This window comes from Podarcis pityusensis (genome assembly GCF_964106645.2).
Source record: "Podarcis pityusensis genome assembly, chromosome: 7".
Classification (NCBI taxonomy): Eukaryota; Metazoa; Chordata; class Lepidosauria; order Squamata; family Lacertidae; genus Podarcis; species Podarcis pityusensis.
Genome location: NC_138031.1, coordinates 724,495 through 736,679, shown reverse-complemented (window position 1 = coordinate 736,679; position 12,185 = coordinate 724,495). Strand labels below are relative to the sequence as shown.

Sequence of the window (12,185 nt, the reverse complement as noted above, 5' to 3'; positions counted from 1 at the left end):
GACTTCCATTTTCCCTTTCCCGGGCGCAATATTTTTCCCACCCGAGGGCAAAGCCTCATAAGGCTACATTTCCACCCCACCTTTTCCTTCAAGGATTCAAGGTGGCCCATATGGGTTTTCTTCCTTCTCATGTTCTCCTCACAACAGCCCTACAAAGTAGGCTAGGCTGAGAGGCAGCGACTGGCCTCAAGGTCATGCCCAGCCAGCTCCACGGCGAAGCAGGGATTGGGATGCTGGTCTCGCCCAGTCCTGGTAGGGCGCTCTAACCACTGCCCCACCCTGCAACCCAAGGAGGTCTTTGAGGATGAGATTGCCGTCTCTCACCCCAGCAAGGGGTCAGTTTCCCGGAAGAGGGAGAAAGGCTGCCTCCGGACTCAGTTCAGTTAGGGGTCTTCCTTCTATGACACCCGTGCACCTTTGGAGAGAGGGTGCAATTCAAAAGGGGGCTCCGTATTGTTAGCAGAGGAGGAGCGGCTTCTCACGAACGCACCAGGAGCAGGAAGCCAGGCTGTGGCCCCCCAACCAGGCTGTGTCCCCTTCAGTGCCCACCTTTCGGAATGAGTTCTTGAAGGGCAGCAGGAGGGAAGCAGGAGAGGATGGAGAGACTCGCCTGTGAAGAAAAGCTGCAGCGTCTTGGGGAAGGAAGATTAAGGGGTGACATGACAGAAGTTCATGGAGAAAGTTGAGAGAGAGAAGTCCTCTCCCTCTCGCAACCCTGGAACTTGCAGACATCCCACAAAGCTGAATGTTGGGAGATTCAGAAAGTCCTTCTTCACACAGTGCAGTTAAACCGTGGAACTCCCTCCCCCAGGAGACAGTGGTGGATGGCTTTGAGAGAGAATTAGGCAAAGGGGTACCAATAATAATAATAATAATTTATTATTTATACCCCACCCATCTTGCTGAGTTTCCCCAGCCACTCTGGGCAGCTCCCAATCGAGTGTTAAACACAATGCAGCCTTAAGTATTAAAAACGTCCCTAAGCAGGGCTGCCTTCAGATGTCTTTAAAATAAGATAGTTGCTTATTTCCTTGACATCTGATGGGAGGGCCTTCCACAGGGCGGGTGCCACTACCAAGAAGGCCCTCCGCCTGGTTCCCTGTAACCTCACTTCTCGCAATGAGGGAACCGCCAGAAGGCCCTCAGCGCTGGATCCCAATGGCTACCAGCCCGAGTGATTCTGCTCTGCCTCCATGGTGGCTCTGCTCTGCACTCCCCGTTGCGAGGAATCAATGCTTCCAAACGCCTGCTGCTGGAAACCTGGGTGCTGGCACCCTAGAAACCCCAGCCAGCTCTCCCTTGCAGGGCAACAGCACAAAGTGTAGGCTAAGGGCCGTGAGTCGCACAGCACTGGCACCAGATCAAGCAGCTGCCAATGGTCTGTGTCCCCAGTGACTTCCTGGAACCAGCAGGAAGAGGAAAATGATGAGCAGGAAGCATTCAGGTGCCACAGGTGACCCCCCCGCCATGCCAGGGCAAACTTTTAAGGAATATTGTGGGACTTCTGTTGGGAAGGGGGAATACTGACCAGGACGGACACTTGGACCCAGCAGCTGAAACGGAGGCAGGCCCAGTTGAATTCCATTAGCCTTCCCTACCACAAGGAGTCAGAAGAATATAAAATTGCCAGCATCCTTTCCTCACAGTGGCTGACCAGATGTCCTTTATTTTCCTTCCTTTATACACCACCTTTATCTTCCAAGGATCTCAAGGCGGCCTGCATGGTTCTCCTCTCCATTTCATCCTCATAACCACCCTGTGAGGGAGGTTAGGGCTTTTTTGAGAGAGCCCAGCAGGCACTAGAGTTTGTTACACACACTGCCTCTTTACCTGCCTGCATTTGTTTTGGGGCAGGAGACATACGGGAGGACGAGGGCAATGTTAATTGGTTGATAATGATTTATGTAGAAAGGTGGGGAGAACATATTATAAATAAAGGTTGAAATCAAGCTCAGGCTTAGCGAGCAGTCCCCCAGATTACTCCCCCCCCCAGCACCTGGTGGAGCTGCCCCCTTGTCCCACAAATTAAGGCAGACTTGGTCTGAAATGCTTGCAGTGCTGCAACTTTGCCCCCTTCTCAGATGTCAGTGGAGAAACAGGAACTTTAGAAGTGAAGAAGCCGATGGAAAACATTGAGAGTCACCACTGGCAACATCTCTCCCACCCAGTTGGCACCAGTGGACGGAAGCAATCCAAAGCAGAGGGTCTTTTGGGCTTGCCGATCAGAAGGTTGGCAGTTTGAATCCCCACAACGGGGTGAGCTCCCCTTGCTCTGATCGGCAAGCCCAAGAGGCTCAGTGGTTTAGACCACGGCCATGTTAGCCTGTGCCAAAATTGGATTCTGGCAAAAGACCCTCTGCTCCTGCCAACCTAGCAGTTCAAAAGCACGTCAAAGTGCAAGTAGATCAATAGGTAGCGCTCCAGCGGGAAGGTAAACAGCGTTTCCGTTTGCTGCTCTGGTCTCGCCAGAAGTGGCTCAGTCATGCTGGCCACATGACCCAGAAAAAACTGTCTGCGGACAAACGCCGGCTCCCTTGGCCTATAAAGCGAGATGAACACCACAACCCCAGAGTCGTTCGCGACTGGACTGAACTGCCAGGGGTCCTTTGCCTTTTTTCTAAACACTGGCTTCCTGGGTGTGGTCTTGCAGGTTCCTCCTGAAGACGGGGCCTCCAGCTCTGGCCTGAGGCTGCTCCTCCCCCAGTAACCCCATGCAGTGGAGGCGAGGGGGGCAAGCTTCAGATTACACAGACACCCCCCTTGTTGAGACTTTCTTGTCCCAGCAGGCATTTTAAGGAAGTGTTCTGGTTTATGATACTTTTATTATTTCAACGTCTATATGGTTTTTAGACACCACTTAGAAATGCTACTGATTAAATGGTATATAACTGTCTTAAATAAATAACACACCCACAAACACACATTCAAACCAAGCTTAGATTGAAAGCCTGACTGTCTAGGCTCAGTAAAGATACAACTGCCCCACGTCCCTCTACCAAGGTGTGAGCCAGGACTGGCTGACCTTTGCATGTTGCTGGCAGGGTGGAGGAAGAGGCTGAGTACTGGCGCATGTGGATGATGTCACCACCCCCCAATCCGTGAGCCACACTGTGGTCCAGACCCAGACCCCTGACGTTGTGCCAGTTCAGGGGCAAGAGTGCCATTTCTCAACCCTCCAGAACTACCCTCTGTCTGGCCACACATACAATTCACTACTGGGATATCAAGGCAGACTTACCAGGGACAGGGAGAGAATTCTAGAAATCATTTTGCTCTGTTGTTCTTTGCCTGCCCCAAAGAGAGCCAAAGAGGCTGGGGCAGAAATGCAAGAGCAATCCTGAAGGATGAGGCTGACCCACAGAAGCGCACAACACCCCACCTGTTGCGCTCACAGCTACAGCTTCCCAGGAACAAATAAGTTCTGAGAGGACTGTGGGGGGCAGTCCCTTCCCTCTGGCACCCTCTCCCCCTAGCCGGATGCTCCTTCGAGGAAACAGAACGATGTCAAGTCTCAGGGAGAAAAACGTTTATAACTGCAACAATAAAATTGCTAGGCAACAGAATTAAACAGGAGGTGGCAAACAAGCCAGTGGATCTAAAGGGAAAGAGGCCAAGGGGTGCTCCAAAATCACTTGCTGCCTAGCACAGGGGCAAGGGAAGCAGTGGGAAGCAGCAGCGGGGAAGCCTCAAGGGGACCAAAGGCAGGCTCCTTCTCAATTCAACCTTTTTTTGGGGGGGGGAGGCAAACAGGGGACCAGGCCTGTTGTTCTTGGCAGGTTGCTCCAAATGGTGGGCCTGGAGTGATTTTCCCAGATGAGAAGCCAAGGCCCCTACAGCCACAGCCCTCTGGAATCAGATCACAAGACTGCAGAAAAGACGGCAAGACACCCCCTGCGCCCCCGGAGGGAATCCAAGTCAGTGCAAGAGAAAGGGGGGAGCGAGAAAGGGGGTCACTTTCACAGCCCCATAGTATGATGGCAAGGGCACGAGAGCAGCCCCCTTCTGCTCTGCCAGCACCAATGTTCCTTCAGCTCTTGAGCAGAGGAGGTACCAAGCGCTCCCTCCTACCAACCCAGAAATGAGTCTGTTGGGCTACGGAGTGGAGACTGAAAGGAGGAAGAGGTGGGCATCAGGTGGAAGGAGGCTGGCATTGGAAAGGGTCAGGGAGGGTGGACGGGGGAGACATGAGCACAGAGGTTTGGGCTGGAATATAAAAATAAAACTCTATGAGCCCTTGGGGGAAAGCAAAGCAGCCAAGCCACCAAGGTGCCCAACCCCTGACTTCTGCCAGTCCAGGACACTCGGCACCAATGTCTTTTGCGGTCAAAAACAAGGGAGGGGAAGGTGCCACCCTCAGGAAATCCAGCTCCTGCATGTTGTGCAGTCTTTAGCAGGTTGTAGCATCTGGAAGTCAGCAGAAAGGGGCCACAGACACTTGAAACTGACGGACAAATCTGCAGGGAGGGTCAATCTGAGAGGGTCCAGCGTCCTGAGGATAGAGAGGCACAGCCCCAAACCCAGACAGGGGCAGCCTCTCCACCATGGTGGCTGCAGCTGCGGCTGCAGATGAATGGAGGGCATTTGCTCTGACGCCACTTGGAACAGAAAAGTGCTTCTTGGGGGCCGGACAAAGTTTCCAGTGCTGCAGGGGTGCCAAAGCCTGCAGGCGGGCAAAGGGACTGGCTGGCAGCATCCTTGGGAGTCTGGAGGCACCAGCTGGTCAGGCAGCATCCACAGGGCCAATAGGCAGAGCAACACGACGATGCCGGGCTAGTCTGGGGGAACACGCTGGAGGAGCCGTCTTCAGAGGGGGCGCAAAAAGAGCCCAAGAAGTCACATGCAGATCACTTGTCTCCTGCAGACAGGAAAGGAGGTCCTCAGCACCCCACGGCCTTTGTCTCCAGCCACAGGGAGAAGCAAAGCCCACCCAGCACCTCGCTCCCAGGAGGGGCCACCACCTGAGCTGCAGGCCACACAGAGATTGCTGCTGTCCCCAGCTGGGACCCTTAGGCCTTTTCCAGCTCTGGCAAACTCCAGTGGGGGGAGCAGGCACACAGGGGCTTCTGACACCAAGCCCCCTCACCTATCCTCCTCAATGCTGGCCCCGTCCTCGTCGCGGGGGCCGGCCGCCTCCTCCTCCTCCGCATCATCCTCGCTCAGATCCATGTTCAGCTCATTTCCCGCTTCGGGGTGAGGGTATGTGGAGCCACTGCAGAAAGAGAAGCCCACCACATTATGTCTCCCAAGGCCTCAAGCTGCCCTTTGGACCAGGAAGGGGACCCAGGGAGCAGGGGGTGGGGAGGCCTCGAAACCTGCCACTTTGGCAGGGACCCTGACCTGATGGAACGGCAGGTGAAAAAGACAATCCGCTTCAACCGCTTGTTGTAGAAGAAGTAGTTGAAGGACCACAGGCTGCCCTCTTCTCCGAAGGGGTCCGAGTCCAGGTCCGGGTTGTAGCTACATTGGCAGAAAAAGCCGAATAATAATAATAATAATAATAATAATAATTTGTTATTTATACCCCGCCCATCTGGCGGGTTTCCCTAGCCACCCTGGGCAGCTCCCAACAGAATATTAAAAATGGAATAAAACATGAAACGTTAAAAACTTCCTTAAACAGGGCTGCCTTCAGATGCCTTCTAAAAGACAGACAGCTATTTATTTCTTTGACATCTGGTGGGAGGGTGTTCCACAGGGCAGGCTAGCAAAGCAGCACCCACCCACCCCTTGGTGCCCGAGAGCAGCACTGGGAGCCCACCTGTAGATGTCACACTCCGAGAGGCAGATCTCCTGGTCCACAGCGTCCCACAGGTGGGGCTTCAGGGCGCTGAAATCCTCCCGCACAGCAGAAAAGAGGCTGCAGTTCACAGCGTTCACCACCTGAAACAGACCCAGAGGGGAGCTTGGTGAGGGCCTGGTGCAGCAAAGAGGGAGAGGGTGCATGTGTACGTTTGGCCCCCACCATCCCTGCACTGTCCCCAGGCGGCTACAGCATGGTCCTGCAGCAGCTCAAGCGTGGGAGGCTTCAGGTAGACAGAACGGATGCAGCTCCTCCCAGTCCTAGACCAGGTGAAGGGGCCAGGGAAGCCCCAGCCTTGAGCTGGACTGCAGAGGGGCATCCTCCAAGAGATAAGACAGGTGGGGCCTGTCCAGGACAGCAGATGCAGGTTCCAGCGGGAGAGCTGGGTGGGATCCAGGGGCATCCAAGCTGGAAAAGGGACCAGATATGCCAACGGGTTGGCCTGATCCATCCCATATAGGTAACCTTTCCATCAGTCTCCTAGGAGGCAGGAAGCAGGTCCTCAGTAGCACCACCAACCGCAGGGAGGGGTTTCATGCCAGGCGGATGTTTCCCCACCCCAAGCATCTCAGGGGCAAACAATGCCCCTTTCTCTGTGGGAAGAGGGCAAAGAATGGGAGGGAGATGGAGCCCTTGGGTCAACATGAAGGAAATCCTGCCCCACCTTCTCTATAAGCCACTCCCTGGGACCCTGGCACTTTTCAATGCAGTGGGGGGGGGAAGGTGGAGAAGAATTGGCAGGCATCCACGCAAAAAGCAGCGCTGGAGAACTGCTATCACATGTGGGGCTATGAGACCCGGGATGACAAGGAGGGCCAAGAGATCTGCTGACTTGTGTGGGGCCTGAAGGTCAGATTATCATAGCAGGGTGGGGGCTTACCCAGTTGAGACTTGGCTCCCGGCTGAATTCATGGCTCTTGGCAGCGCTGAAGTCGTAGTCAGGACGGAAGGACTCGTTGAGGGTGGCTATCAGGTAGAAGAGGGTCTTGCGGCTGCATTTGTCGCTGAGGGGGCTCTCCTCATCGCCACTTTGGCTCTTGCTGAGCCTAGCGCACAAGGGACAGGATGCGGTCAGTTACCTCCGCCTGGAGGAAGCCGTGGGCATCAGGCCGTGGCCTTGGAATCTGCCATGTACTTTTCCCAGTGCTAAGGTGCAGGAAGATCTGGGCTGTGCGGAATCATCTTGACACAACAGCCTCAAAGCACCAGTTGAGAAAGGGCAGGGCCTGGGATGCTCCAGAGAACAGAAGCAGCATTTCATGTAGCATTAAACCAAGAATGGGGGACTCCAGTGTTCCTGGACTCCCAACTCCCATCGGCCCCAGCAAGCCGGGAACAGGAAGTTCTGAGTTCCCCCTGGCAATATTTTTAATATTTTATTGGAAGCCACCCAGAGTGGCTGGGGAAACCCAGCCAGGTGGGTGGGATATAAACAAACAACAACAACAAAACAACAACAATAATAATAATAATTATACGGTGAGACTCTCCTGGCTTACAGAACTCTGATCCAGCTCACCGACCTGCAAGGCCAAGTGAAGCTGGTGATGATGAGCCAGCTCTGCCTCCTCCGTGTGGGGTGAGGAAGGGACAGCACATACCTGCTGGGGCTGATCCCGGTGGTTTGAGGTGGGGACAGGGCCTCAAGCACGTGGGGCTGCCCTTCCTGGCAGAACTGCTTGAAGAGGTGCTTGTCGTCCCCGGCCATCTTGCAGGAGTAGCTCTCAATCCTGAGGGAAGACAGGCAAGACTCAGCTGGAGGGGAGGTGGGGTGTATCTCAGTTTGGAGAGGCCTCTGAGCTGCAGAAAAGCACCCTTGGGGTCACATGGCAAGATGGCCCAGTTCAGGAGCTGCCTTGCCACTCACCTGCCAATGATGTGTGCATCTCCCGTTTCCACCGTCAGCTGGGAGTTTAGGGCTTCAAAACTTGAGTTTTCCAACAGCTTCATTTTTTGTACCTCCTGGCGCTGGACTAAATTCTCAGTATTACCGCTTCAAGGTTGGAACTTCCTGGCAGTGACAGAGAGAGAAGGGCCTGTTAATTGACACCTCAGAAGACGTTGGGCTCTGCTGCTGCCCACCCACAAGGGGACGCTATACTCAAAGCATATCAAAAAAGCAAACAAGGAAGAAGGCCGGCACTGGCTCTGGAAGACCAGCAAGGCAGTGACTCATACAGGGATGCAGATGACACCCCCCCCCCCAGCTCTAGTCAGCACCTGTGAAATACTTCAGTGGAAAAGGGGAGAGTTTTGTGATACCCAAGCCTTGACATCTCCCATCTTGACCTCAACTCCCAAAATGCCACCCAACCATAATTCCATGCACTCAGTTGCACTTGGCCTCCAGATCTACGTTAACTAAAATAACAGTCTCTGTGGAGGAGGCAGCTGGGAAATTATCTGAGGAGAATCGTGAGGTTAAGAAGAAAGCGGATGTGGTGCAGGCGGATGTGACAGCATTAAAAGAGGAGAGAGAAAAGTTACACGATCAAATGGTGAACCTAGAAATGTGTCCAAAGAATCCTCCTGGAGATTTTGTGGGGTCCTTGCTGTTTTGATTTTCTAAGGGAAATGTGGTTTACCAGAAACGTTCTCGGGTGCTAGCGAGCATTTACTTTGCTCTCCCCGTGGAGGCTCACGCCTAGCCTGGGTGAGAGGCAACCACTAGTCCTGAAGTCACGCCTGGCTGGGATGGGAAAGAGGATACACAGGAGGAGGGGGGAGTTGGAGGGGACCCCCCGAGTCATCTAGTCCGACCCCCCGCGGTGCAGGACTCAGAAGACCGGCCAGGCCCCCCGATGAGCTTCGGGTGCTTCGGCCTCGGGGGCGGAACGCGGCTCGGCTCCGCGGGAGGGCAGAGGATGAGGCCGAAGACCCAGAGAAGCGCTCGCCCCGCCCCCGAGATTGGGGGGGCCCGGAAGCTCCGGCGCAGCGGCGCCCTCCCCTCCCCCCCCCCCGCGCAGGAGACGGGCCTCCCACTCCACTTCCCGCCCCGCCCTCCCTTCCCCAGGCCGGGCCTCCGAAAGACTCGGCTTCCCATGATGCCCCGCGGCCCCAAGGACGGCGCCCGCCGAGGCGGCCCCGGCGCGGGGCATGCCGGGAAGCGCAGTCCCGCCCCTCGCGGCCCGGGCAGCCCCGGGGCCCCGTTACCCACCTGCCGCCGCCGCCTCCTCCTTCAGGGGCTGCGCGCCGTCGAGCAGCGCAGGCCGCGGGGGGAACTCGAAGCGGGCGTGGCCGCCTCAGCCGCCGTCGCCTCAGCCGCCGCCTGGGCCCGTCTCCGCCCGGCGGCCCTCAGGGGCCCCGCAGACCCGGCCATGGCCCCGCTTGCTCGGCACGACGAGGCCGCTAGTCGAGCGCCCGGCGCGGAGTCGCTTTCCCGGCTTCCCTTCTTCCTTCTTTCCTGTCAGGCGAAGCGACCGACTTGACTCTTCGGGCTTCGAGCAGAGGACGACAACAAGAGCGAGCGGCTCCGCCCCGCGCGGGCAGCCATTGGGCGCCAGCCAGGTCCGCCATCTCCATTGGAGGAAACGGGTGCCCATCACTCGGGCTGACGCATCCCAGTGGCTCCCCGGCGCGCTAATCAACGGCATGTGTCCAGCCCCACCCGTTGGGATAGAGCCGGGCTCTCATTGGCGGCCGCCTCAAGGCGCTGTCGAGCCGAGCGGGGAACAAAGAAGGGGCGGGGCAGCTGTCACTCAACGGGGAGGGCCACGCCCCTTTCCCAGGGGGCGGGGGAGGGCGCCGCCTGAGGGATTCCGCGCCTGTCCAGCTGCGGAATCAGGACCCGCTTCGCCAATGCAGCCGCAATTCTTTTCCTTCTGGGAAGGCCAAGCATTTCAGGCCATCTTTAAAATGACCAGGATTATTCATTTCATTTCATTTTAAAAATTGCCCGCTGCTTTTTCCATATGAAGCAGCCACATGAAAGATGAAAATAATTTAAAACCAACCTAGGATATCTCCACAGAAAAACCAGCGCAAATTCATGGAAAGGAATGTTGTTGTTGTTGTTTAGTCGTGTCCGCCTCTTCGTGACCCCCTGGACCAGAGCACGCCAGGCACTCCTGTCTTCCACTGCCTCCCACAGTTTGGTCAAACTCATCCTGGTAGCTTCAAGAACACTGTCCCACCATCTCGTCCTCTGTCGTCCCCTTCTCCTTGCGCCCTCCATCTTTCCCAAAATCAGGGTCTTTTACAGGGAGTCTTCTCTTCTCCTGAGGTGGCCAAAGTATTGGAGCCTCAGCTTCAGGATCTGTCCTTCCAGTGAGCACTCAGGGCTGATTTCCTTCAGAAGGGAGAGGTTTGATCTTCTTGCAGTCTATGGGACTCTCAAGAGTCTCCTCCAGCACCATAAGTCAAAAGCATCAATTCTTCAGTGATCAGCCTTCTTTATGGTCCAGCTCTCACTTCCATATTTCACTACTGGGAAAACCATACCTTGAACTATATGGACCTTTGTTGGCAAGGTGATGTCGAAAGGAATAAAAAAGCACAATTCTGCTCCAGATGGCTCACTAGTCCAAAAGCATTATAGAGTGACACAGCTCTAGCCTCTGTATTGGAATACCAGGGAAGGAACATTAGGTTCGTGTCCCTCAGGAGGGAGTTCCACAAAATTGGCGCCACCACCGACAAGCTCATGGGTCTTGTCAGGGGTGAGTATGTGGCAGCAAGCCTCTGAAGAAGGATTTAGCATGGAAGTTGGCTCCCCTGGTAGAAGGCCATCCTTCAAGCCTGCGAGATGTGTCTATTGTGGGCAAACATATTGCAATCAGTTTTGGTTGCCCTCTTTCATAGAAGACATAGCAGTCAGTCACTAATTATTATTAATAAACATGACAGGACACTAGATCTCCTGTGGCAATTTGGATTGCAAACTATGGCGATCACACAGGGTCCCCGGATGTTTGACTGTCTATTGATCCCTGTGCCACCACTGTGATTGCTTCCCCGCTGCCACCAACCCGTTTCTCTCGGGTACACACAGAGTCCAGACAGTTGGTAACATTAAAACAAATAATCAAGTTTATTTTATAAGCCTTAACAAGTTTATGGTTTCAGATAATTTTTCTTGTCAGTTTCTTAATCGTAGTTTCTTTACTGACCTAAACGTTCCTAACAACTTCAAACTGCAGATGGGTAGCCGTGTTGGTCTGCCATAGTCGAAATAAAAAAATTCCTTCCTGTAACACCTTAAAGACCAACTAAGTTAGTTCTTGGTATAAGCTTTCGTGTGCATGCACACTTCTTCAGATACACTGAAACAGAAGTTACCAGATCCTTCTATATATTGAGAAGGTGGGGAGGGGTATTACTTAGAAGGGTGGTGGGAATCGGAGATTGGCAGATAGCTGAGATGAGCCTGTTGACGACTCTTAACGACTGTAATAGGTCTTACAGGAAAAGGCAAGGGGTGAGAAGGTGAGAAATGGCTTAGTCATGTATAATGAGATAAGAATCCGATGTCTCTGTTCAGACCAGGTTTCTCCATTGTTTTAAGTTTGGTAATGAGTTGTAATTCAGCAGCTTCTCTTTCCAGTCTATTTCTGAAATTCCTTTGTAGTAAAACAGCTACTTTGAGATCTTGTATAGAATGTCCTGGGAGATTGAAGTGTTCTCCTACTGGTTTCTCTGTTTTGTGATTCTTGATGTCAGATTTATGTCCGTTTATTCTTTGGCGTAAGGTTTGGCCTGTTTGTCCAATATAGAGAGCTGAAGGACACTGTTGGCATTTGATGGCATACACAATGTTAGACGATGAGCAATTAAATAGTCCCGAGATGGTATGTGTGATGTTGTTGGGGCCAGTAATGGTGTTGTCCGGGTGTATGTGGCAGCAAAGGCCTATCCTTCCCGCCAAGCTCCAAGGGGGAGCAGACTTCGCTCACAAGGTGCCATCATAGCATCACAGAATTGTAGAGTTGGAAGGGATCCCAAGGGTCATCTAGTCCAACCCCCTACGATGCAGGTAGGTAGCATTGGACTACAACTCCCATCAGCCCCAGCCAGCGGGGCCAGGAGGGCTGGGCATTGAAATGTGGAAGGCAGGTGAGTTCTTTCCAAGCTGCAGCAACTCCAGGGGGTGGCCGCAACCATCTTTTAAGAAGCCCAAGTGCTGAATCGAACATGTCGCCCAAATATATATATAGGAGGGCCAGGGCTGGATTTAGGTTTGATGAGGCCCTAAGCTCCTGAAGGGCCCTTTGTCAGCAACAATTGTTGCTGTTTTTTGTGTTGAATATATGCTATATGGTAATTTATGGACCTAATAGGTTCATACAGAACACAAAACACTGTTTCTGTATGAAGGTTTTATCTTATTTCTTTTTTATCTTATATTTTGGAAATGTACATCCAGATTTTTTTTTCTTTAATTTTTTTG

General features: G+C 53.7%; 1 protein-coding gene across 1 annotated transcript; it reads right to left on the bottom strand.

The window, feature by feature from the left end:
* Positions 1-3,509: 3,509 nt before the first annotated feature.
* MAF1 (MAF1 homolog, negative regulator of RNA polymerase III) lies at positions 3,510-9,252 on the bottom strand. The gene is made up of 8 exons (XM_081013222.1): positions 8,958-9,252; positions 7,668-7,811; positions 7,402-7,530; positions 6,681-6,846; positions 5,759-5,880; positions 5,338-5,457; positions 5,084-5,209; positions 3,510-4,855 (listed from the first exon to the last, which is right to left on the bottom strand). Exons 2-8 carry the CDS (start codon positions 7,748-7,750, stop codon positions 4,834-4,836), a joined length of 768 nt encoding a protein of 255 aa, XP_080869348.1. The 5' UTR covers positions 7,751-7,811; positions 8,958-9,252; the 3' UTR covers positions 3,510-4,833.
* Between the last annotated feature and the right edge of the window lie 2,933 nt (positions 9,253-12,185).